General features: G+C 42.6%; 1 protein-coding gene across 1 annotated transcript in view; it reads right to left on the reverse strand.

The window, feature by feature from the left end:
* Positions 1-6: 6 nt before the first annotated feature.
* LOC109969894 (aryl hydrocarbon receptor-like) overlaps positions 7-10,510 on the reverse strand; it is a 24,580-nt gene continuing 14,076 nt past the window's right edge. Inside the window, exons 3-10 of the mRNA XM_020617112.1 lie at positions 6,315-6,421; positions 4,502-4,591; positions 4,006-4,120; positions 3,745-3,872; positions 3,331-3,533; positions 3,001-3,110; positions 2,238-2,379; positions 7-2,052 (exon numbers count right to left, since the gene is read on the reverse strand). Of these exons, the coding sequence (XP_020472768.1) occupies positions 465-2,052; positions 2,238-2,379; positions 3,001-3,110; positions 3,331-3,533; positions 3,745-3,872; positions 4,006-4,120; positions 4,502-4,591; positions 6,315-6,421 (2,483 nt within the window). The 3' untranslated portion in view covers positions 7-464. The remainder of the gene's footprint in view (positions 2,053-2,237; positions 2,380-3,000; positions 3,111-3,330; positions 3,534-3,744; positions 3,873-4,005; positions 4,121-4,501; positions 4,592-6,314; positions 6,422-10,510) is intronic.

Here is a 10,510-nt window from a genome sequence, read left to right on the forward strand (position 1 = left end):
GCTGAATAAACAAGAGCGGACACGTGGCTAAAGAAATAACAGCTTTCTTCAAGCACAATAGCACAAACTTCACTAAAGTAATAGAAAAGTAGAAAATATTCATTTATGATTAATGATAATTAAGCCTTAATTCAATATTATAAAGACAATGAAAACTGATATTGTCTCAGCAATGAAGAAAAAGTGCCACCCTTGTACACAGTACATTTTTGGGCTTTGAACTGTTGATCTGACAAAATAAGAAAGTAGAATACATCATCTTGGGCTCTTGCAAAGTGTAAGAGGTATTTGTTACTATATTCTGACATTGTATAGACTTAACAATGTCTTGACTGATTAAAAAATAGTTGGCAGAATTCAAGATGAGTATTGTTAGTTGCAGCCGTCCATTTGTTATGGCCAGAAAACAACTGCATATCATGCATCTGATGTGATGTGCCTACCACAGGCTCGTTGGGGTTTCACTAGACATAGCTGGAAGCCTGAGGAACATGCTGGTCCAGAGATGTGTCTGCCGGCCCAGAGAGAGCCAGGATGCTGCCACCTGCTGGACTGGGATAAAAGTGCTGGTTGAACATACAGCTGCTGCGAGTAACTGCCTGGTTACATGCCAACCCACCCTGCTGAGTGTGGTTCAGCCCGGTGACACTATTTGGCCACAGGCCAGGATGTGGGAATGTTTGGTTTTCTGAAGTCTGGCTTTGGCATGATGGCATCAGCTCCATTCCATTCTGCATGATGCCAGTTTGAGGCAGCTTCTGCTGCTGGTTGTGAAGCCACTGTTGACTCTGGTGGTTGTGTGCTTCAAAAGGGGGACTTCCTTGCAGACAAGCTGAGGCAAAGGGAATGGGAATATTAGGTGGACCAGAAGAACTAAAGTCATTGCAAGGAATCAGGGTAGGTAAAAGGTCCACTGTGGGTGCTACATTGTTTGGTTGTCCGACAGTGCTTTGCAGCAGCTGATCATTTGCTGCCATTGCAGGAGCCTGCAAATTGTTTTGAGGACATAGTAGATACTGGGTTGATTCCATTTGTTCAGAAATCCCCTGAGGGAAACCCGTGTCGCTAATGGGGATCTGCCTACAGGACTGAAACAAGGATAAGACATCATCATCTGAGGTGTCAGGGACAGTGAGCTCTACTGACGGGCTCAAAATGTCTTGGAGTTGCAGCTGCTGAAGTGGAGGCAGGTTGGTGTCAGCCTGATGAACCAGGGGACCTTGGTGGGAGAGTTTCTGGGTGCTGTTGAATGTGTGAGCAGACTGCTCTGTAATCCCTGGTCCATTCATTGCATTCTGCTGGTGAGCACAGAGTCCATTCATCAGAGAAAAGGTCTGATCAAGGCAAGGTGCCTGAAACAACTGCGGCTGACAGAGTTCGGTGACTGGGAGCCAGGCAGCCTGAGTGAATGGATCCTGCTCATTGTTGTTGGCCACCATGGGACAGCTGGGAGGGCTGGCACTTAGACCATCTCCTCCCTTCTCACTGAACAAAACTGCATCTATGTAGTCAAATATGTCATTAGTGAGGATGCTGTCCAGCTCAGAGCCGACACAATTCTGCTGACCCTCATCCTGACTGTATCTCTTGAGAGCATTTTCCCACTCCATCAGCTCTGCATCATTGACCTCCAGTTTCTGCAAAGCTGTCCCAAGATCACCGTTTTGAGCCATTTTCCCCAAGCTGTCCATCACAGCCATCACAGACTTCACGGCCTCCTCTTTCACTACAACAGGGCCACATGTTGTGGCTGGGGGCCCCCCCCCCCTGGGAACGCTGACGAGGGCCCGGCTGTCCATGAACACCTGATCCACAGCTAAGGGGTGGTCCACTGTCTGGGTGTAGAGCGTTTCATCCTGTCTGAGGAAGCAGTCCACCAAAGAGCCGGGGTTCACATCTTTGGTCACGTCATTGTTGCTGAACTTTCTATCAAACTGAAACTGTGTGATGTCCACTGTGGGGCCGGTGTCATAGAGAACAGCCTCTCCGGTAGTGAAGCTGAAGGGAAGCTGCAGCTGCCTCTGACGCAGATACTCCTCACCCTCAGCGTTGCTGAAACAGGCCAAAGAGCACACGTTACACCACTGACACAAAGACCAGTCTCAATCCTAGTGAGAAAAACTGCCAGGAGGCATCTTCATTCATCATTCATCACTTGTCTTGTTGCTGTCAGACTTAATCATTTGATCAACCAACACAGCCACTGACAGTAAGTTCATAAAGGGTCAAACACTCACACTAAAGCTTTCTGATATGAAATGATGAATTCAGGTCTTCCTTCTTTGTATAACAGCTTGGCATTGGCCTTCACCCACACCCAGCTACTCGACTTACACAGCAGCCTGAAAACAGTCAGTCCGCTCTCTCCTGTTTTAATCACTGTGATATAAAGACAAGAACAACGCACAAGATGTTAACAATGCAGAAGCAGTAAATGTCTCGTACAATCAATCTTCTTTTTGCCTGTTATGCTTTATCCACCACATACTGTGATATACTGTTCTTACAGTTGCATCAGCAGTGTAACTAATTAATATTCTGGTTTGTCACAGCATTAAAGAAAAGGCCACTGTTCATTAAAACCAAAATTATTCCTCATTCTCAAGGGCATAAATGTGCTTGGCAAATTCTTTGCAACAATCAGATGGATGTTGGATAAAAGCTGAAGGATGCTTTAGGAAAGTTAACTAACCTTAACATACGGGGGCATGAATATCCACAACAACATGTCGTGTCTAACTGGGCAGTAGTTGATGAGACATTTCACTCTGGACCAAAGTGAAATCTCAATTTTGGTTTGGTCACATAATTAACATTTTAAACCAAGAACATGTTTTCCTATTTTATACCAACTACTGTTAGACAATTAATATTTTGAAATGGTACCACAAGCTAATCTTACAGTTGGTTGTCTTACTATATCATAAAATGCATAGAAGTATAGTTATCGGCCTCTTGTCTGACTGCTTCTTGTATCAAACAAACAAACTGCCAACTTACTGCGGATGTGGTTGTTGGCACAGTACATCATATCAGCTGCATGGATGAACTGGTACCCAGAGCCTTTCATACACAGCTCAGTCTCTGAATAGCCCAGAACAATCTTCCCCCTGGTGAGAGACAGGGAACAAAACTGAAGAAATGACTACTAGTTAAGACCTGGGAACGCTACCTGGTTTAGTTGGAGCATCTCGAAATTTGTTCCAGTTTATTTAAAGAAATGTTTTAAAAACCTGATATGCTGTCAGAAATACCTGACAATTAAAGAAAAACACCCACAAAATGAGGATGATGACAACTACAAACAAAGAATGGAATAATTTGTAGCACCTGCTACAAACACCCATGGGTGTGAAGTCCAGTTTGTGTTTGGTTTGAAAGAAGAGCATTTTAGCCCTGATCTGCACAATGGATGGAGGCTGGACAGGCGTAGCGATGCTGAACAGTGCCAGCTGAGGTTTGCTGCACATTCCGTTGTCCCTCAAAACACTCTGGCCATGGAGGTACTTCAGTCGCCCCTGGAACCTCAGAGCCTAGTTTGGGTAAAAATAAATAAATAAATACATTTGAGAAGAGTTACACATGGAGATTGTGTGATCATTTCTTGATTTGGCTCACGATATTCCATAAGAAATGAATGAGATGTTGTTTATGAAGCAGGTTTTTTAAGTAGAGGCCATTCGGGCCCATTACAGCCAATTTTGGCATTTTTTTTGACAATTTATCTTCAAGCATGAAACTAACCAGAAAGCCAGAGGAATTGTCCAGAAGGCAGCGGAAACGACACACAAAACTTCTCTCTAGGAAGGAAGAGTTTTCTGGGGGGAGATGCTCAGGACTGTACATCACTGTATTGACACAGCTCTGCAAGGCTGACGACACAGGCAAGCATAAAACAATAACAATAAATGATTTACCATTCATTTATGTCAAACCTATGTGTTATTCGCACAGTGTGTGCAGACTGGGCTTCTGTTACTCTTATGTTTCCTTCAGAGTACTCACCGTCTTCACCTGCGCCAACAGGTGAGGGGTTCAGTGCAAAGTGAAGCTGCTGTCTGAACATGGCCCGGTCATCAGTATGGATGAGCTCAAACACACTTTGGTGAACCACATCCGACTTTTGGCAGAGGAAGGAATACCACACTCAGTCAGCCATTCAAGTCATTTACACATGTGCCCTATACAAAGGCTCCTATGAATATGTTGCTAGTGAAACAGCAGCAATGAATTTTGTCCACATATTTAAACATTTAAATCCAGGACCAGGTTTTCCTATTTTAATTCATTATTGTTAAAAAATTAACAATTGGTGGTCACATTGTGAACCAGTCTTAAGAATGTGTAGTTTTTTTGTTAAGCCATGAGTAACCATATGAAATGACATCTCAGTAGTGGCTACTACAGGAGTAGCGTGATCATTTTGATGATTTTGAGTATTGGACACTAGAAGAATACTGTATCTAATATTAAAGAAAGCTTGAAAAGGCCAGCATCTTACCTGATGGAAGCCCAGGTAGTCCTTGATTGTAGGAGACACATAGAACACCAGGCCCTCTGGTGTGACTACCATAACAAACCCGTTCAGCGCCTGCACAGGGAACAACCAGTCAGCCTTTACATGAAGCACTTTAAATTACTTCTGCTGTATGAACTGTGCTATGTAAAGAAAGTTTTGATTGACTTACTGACTGGGTTGAAAAAATACACATACAAAACATACACATGCTAAAGGACACAAACTCATAGTAGAATACCCTCATGTTCCACTAATAGACTTGTAAATGTATTAAACCAATGCAATAACATGTACATAGCGTTTTCAAGGTGTTAATACACTGTGGGACTGTGCCACAGCTTTTAAGGCACAGTGACCCCATTTTGTTTTAAGGTTGCAATCATTTGCACTGGTCTGTATCATGCCTGGAATATTTTTACAACAGGACACAGTTTCTGAAAATGACCACCCTGACCAAAAAGATGAGCCTGACTTATTGACACATGCACGCTGTTCATATTCATAAGGCGCTTCATAGTACTAGTTGTAAAGGTGCAAACATCCTTCATAAGAGTAAGTGGTGAAAGGTTAAACTTTCACATGCATCATATAATTATACTTGCTGCTGCCAATGTACAGTGTTGACACTGGTGGCAAGGACAGCGTTAGTGTTTCCACTAACAGAAAGTGAAGAGGGAACACAAACACCATAGACCAGCTGATTATTCTGCAGCAAGCCAGAATCCCCAAAGGCTACAGATCTGATCTACAGCTGTTGACATGGAATGGCATTTATGATGGGTCCAGACTACACAATGTTTTTGCCTGATAAGATGCTCACTGTGATTATGGAGTCATAAATTCTTGCCGTGATTTGAACGAGGGATATAACAGACGACACATTGGTACCCTATAAATCACAGCCTGCTGTTGTTCATGAGTTGCATGATGTTGTTGGAAGGAGGTGCCAGGGGCTGGGACGTCTGAAGTGGTGTGTCTTGTGTTTGGAAATGCAGAGTAAAAGAAAAACAACAGCTACGGACCCATCTGTGGGTCTCACTAAGAGGGCAGCAGGGGTTGTCTATTCTTCAAGGAGAACTGGGGTAAATAACAAACTGAAAACTAGCTGGCTAGCCCTTATAGAGTACGCCCCTTCTCCATCGGCCGGTACCGGCTCAGGCAAGCTGAGTCGAGTCGAGCCGGTACTAGGCAGTGGAAAAGGTACTATAGGTGACTATGAAATGTGCCAACGTGCTAACATTAGCTGCATCACTGCGATATGAACTGTTAATTCAAGGACTTAATGAACACAAGTCAGTCTTATATGCCAAGAATGCTACAAACAAAAGAGTGATCGCTGCTCCTCGGTCAGCGTCACTCCAACACATCTATGAGAAACAACAAGTGGTTTTCATGTCCAAACTGTGTTGTCTGAACCAGACATTAGTCTCAGTAATGGGTCAGATTTTATAACATTTCGAGAAAAGAGACAGAGTGCACAAGTGGGCAAACAAGTGAGTGCAAGCATGTCAAAGAACTGAAACATACTTTAGTGTGATAATAGACATGTTTCAATATGAACACAGGTGACAGCATCAATACCTCTGTGACAGCTAAGGTGCTTTTGGTTAGAGTTCACCAATTCAAGCAGATAGCACTTGTTCAATTCTGTAATAATAAAAGCCGAAAGCCCAGCATACAGAGGCACTGGGACAAGTAATAAATGTAAGACAGATGTTACAATTATTAGAAATGTGGCTGAGTAGTGTCTGAATGAGTGTTTTAGCCCAGAGGTTAACATGTCCCAGTCTCATACCTGGAGCAGACAGTCCCCTTCAGAGAAGCCTGCTGTGTCCATGTTGTTCCCGCTCTGCCCATTCACTCCAGGAAACATCAGGCTGCTGCTACTGTTCTTCATGGTTGCTGCACAGACGGTGACACAACAGAGAGGATGAGTCACTAGAGGCTTTAAACATGTGCATCAAGGACATGAATCATATTCTTCAGCTATATCAACTTTGTGATTTAACCTCCTGAAAGGCTTAGATGGCTAGCACCTGAGAGAGAACTTACTACTGCAGTAAAGTCAGGAACATTCTCTGAAGTAGGCCTAAGAGTAAAAATCCCACACAATTGTTTGTTGTTCAAAACTGTGACTGCAGATGTGGCACTGTGTGGGAAATGTAGAAGTCTTTTATAAAGTTTACAAAGCAAAACATCATATGACACCAGTATCCAATCTTGCGTCACATCTGGAGTACTACACCCTTTGCATTCTACAAATATAACCAAGCCTGTTCACTGGAACATATCAAGAACTCTTCACTTTCATCTGCACCATTAAAGCAGGCCTGAGTATGTAATGCTCAGGTAGTATTGTGTAACATGACACAATAGCATTCATTTGATCTGCTGGGTGTCAAAAACACGCCAGCCCGAGAACAAAGCCAGTTTAGACAACCATTTCCAGGTAAGGGATTACAAAAAACTTGGCAATGTTGCTGTTGTTTGTTTTATATAACAGACGTGTGAGGTTCCTGCGTGAACACCTTTGCTGCACAACGATAACCAAACTTCCAGTGTGGGCAGGAGTTTTGTTGCTTTGTCAATAAGGATAGCCTGCACCAAGAACAACAATCATTCTCCCACTATTTGGTTTGGATTCAGTTTGGCATCACCTGCTAGCAGTGTGCGTGAAACACACCAGTCCCTGTCAGAAGCTTTTGCACTAGTCGTCATTGTTGCTGAGCAGCTCACCATGTCATATCATATTTAGACTGCTTTTCAAATTCAAATTCTGCTGCTCTAATGTTTACATGAAACTAATTTGCATATTTAGGGCTGAAATGGTTGAACATGCTTCAGCTTGGGGTGACGGGCACTATCAATGCTACGGCTGTAACAAACAAGCACAAAAACTGTGGCAACACTTGAGTTCATGTAGTAGATAGTGGGTATTACAAGTTGGACATCCTGACCTTTTTTTAGGCCTTTTTTTATGTGATTTAAAGGGTAAATCCACACTAAATAATATACTGTGTGACATACTGCTGCCTTTGTTTCTGTGATGCCCTTTGCTATGCAGATTGCTGTTCTGCATCTCTATGGTTGCACTGTGGACAAGACTCTTGTATGGATCCAATAATAATCTGGATGTTGGATCCCGAGTGTGCAACAGAATAAGCAAAGCCAGTGATTTGCCATGGATAAGCTTCAATTGTTGGTCTCCTGCCAGAAGACAGGTTTTCTCATTGCTGGAAAACTGATCTGGCAGCCTGCATGTCTGCTCATGTAACACACACACACACACACACACACACACGGTCCTTCTGCATCTGTCTCTGGGGGTTTTTCTAAGCAATGGCTGACAAGAGCACTTCCCATATTTGGAGAGCCACTACAGGAAAATCCCAGAATATGACCTCTCCCACCTCCCAACCTGCCAGTCCAGTCCTGTCACGCAACTTCTTTAAGGAGGGGAAGGGGCCTCTGGACACTGCCCCTCAAAGACAAAGCCACGGATACTCCCCACCCTCAGCTAAAACCCATGCAGCATTTACACACCCAGATCTGCACAGTCTGACCATCACACATCCACACAAAGCTAAGGACGACACACAATGCAATCCATGCATACAACCGCTATTAGCATAAAATGAGAGTTACATGTTTTGCCAGTACGGGCTAGCAACACTATGTCATCGAAAACAAACCATCAGACAGACCAAATGTTAAATGTTTTCAGAAATAAACAGACAAGCACACAGTCAGACCAGGCTAATTCTTAATGCTTCAGCCAAATACACACAGGCAAATGCAGAACATGTGACTTCAAGGGAAAATCTGAACGATCCAGCCCATCATTTATGTTGTATTATTTTTCCTCTCTTCATTGTTTGCATCAGTAAGTAGGCCTCTTTGTAGCTGTCTGCTTGTTTTCATTCTAAATTCCTTCCCCAGTGGTGCAATGCATCACATTCTCCCTCCCCATCTTTTTCCACTGTGTTGCTGTTCTGTGCAGATTTGCACATGTGCACAAGTCCAGAGACTGACCAGAGGCTGGACAAACATTATTCATAGTCTCAGAGATGCAGCAAAGGAAGGAAACATCAAACATAGTCACAACCTTCACAGAGCAGGAAGGAAGTGCTCAGATGTAACTAAATGAATGTCAATCATCTACACCACATAGATACAACAACTTACAAGAGATGCATCTGTCCATGGGGTGTCCTACATAGTTCTATGTTTTGCCTTTGACTTCAAACTATGAAAACAAGGAGAAAGAAAGTATATAACATTAAGGAATTTACAATTTATGGTTCTTTACGGCTGGTTTAAACAGTCCCCATGCCATATTTAACAGTAATCATACATTGTCCTATACAAATGTTTTAGAGAAACCCTAAAAACTTCTTCCAGTACTTTCAAACTCATTTCAAGTCTTGGTGTAATTTGAGACCATGAGAGGCCCCTTTTCAGCATCAAACCATAGCTTCCTGTTTCAGAAGAAGGGCCATTATAGGATTGGTGAAGTGCAGATCATGTTTTTGATCCCAGCAAACATTCCTCACAGAGAGAATGAGGTAGCCTTTAAAGGATTTGACATTTTTTCCTCATGGGGTAATTAAGTGAAATCCAAAGAGGTACGAGGGGCTGGGGTTGTGCTGCATGCAATCTAGTCTGGCTATTGAGGAAAACAAGCCTGAAGCGCCGAAGAGTGAGACTCATATATTCATGGACATGTTGAATGGTGACAGAAACAAACACAGTATGATAAAACAATGTTAAATAAAACTGAAAACAAGCACAAATGCTTTAAGTTGAATTAAAATGACCTATATAAACAGTATCTACAACACTTTACACTATCAGCATACACACTGAAACTAAGGAGTGAAAAAGGAAATGCTGTCATGAGTTGGAGGCGTGCCAGATTCAGAGAGTGTAAAGCATGCCAGCAATGCATAGGGGAATATTGAAAACATTTAGTTCTAGTAGATCCTTTACAGAGATTTCTGTTCTCACGCAGATGTGCAGGAAAGGGTGGCGCTCACAACAAATAGCAGCCAATGAGCTGGGTCACTCGGTCCACTGGTTCAGTCTCCCATCAGTCTTTTGATTCATCCCCCCATTTATTTCTGTGACTTTAGGGGAGGGAAACAGCCTCAGCCTCTTTTATTTTTTATCACCAGACAAAAGTGTAATGTAGGCATTTCAAGGAAGAGAAGGGGATGAAAAACAGACAACCCAAAGCTCATCATGGAAGTGGAAGCATTATTTTAGAACTATACAAAATAGACACACCGAAAATTACAAGATATTACAAACTTGTATTTGAGTGGATGTTTTCTCCTGGCTACCCATCCACACTAACATACAGTGAACATAATTTATACTTACTTTCTACTTTATTGCTAGTAAATAACTTAACTTGCTCATATATAGCTTAGCCTTAGTGGCATATAACTGTAACTGTAACCCCAGCTTACTGTACAGCACCTTGTTTGTTTCAGTCAGTTTGCTGCAATAACTATTGAATTTCCCCACAGGATTTAATTTATCTTCTCTTTTATCTATCTTAAAATTACAAGTTACAAAGGACTTCTTTAAAAACATTTTTAGTAACAACAGGTTTTTCCTGATTGGCTTTATTTCATCAGTGGCTTTGAATCATTGCTTTGACATTTCCACTTTTTTTGATGAGCAGTGGAAGAGTTTGTTATCACACCACTGTATCAGCAGTAAAGTCCTTCTGATGAGCAGTGGTAGAGTTTGTTATCACATCACTGTATCAGCAGTAAAGTCCTTCAGGTTCCTGGGCTCCACTATCTCCCAGGACCTGAAGTGAACATCCAACATCAGGACCATCACCAAGAAGGCACAGCAGAGGATGTACTTCCTGCTCCAGCTCAGGAAGTTCGACTTGCCCCAGGAGCTGCTGATACAGTTCTACAGAGGAATCATCGAGTCTGTTCTCTGCACCTCCATCACTGTCTAGTTTGGCTACTC

Source organism: Monopterus albus, unplaced genomic scaffold, assembly GCF_001952655.1.
Source record: "Monopterus albus unplaced genomic scaffold, M_albus_1.0 scaffold185.1, whole genome shotgun sequence".
Classification (NCBI taxonomy): Eukaryota; Metazoa; Chordata; class Actinopteri; order Synbranchiformes; family Synbranchidae; genus Monopterus; species Monopterus albus.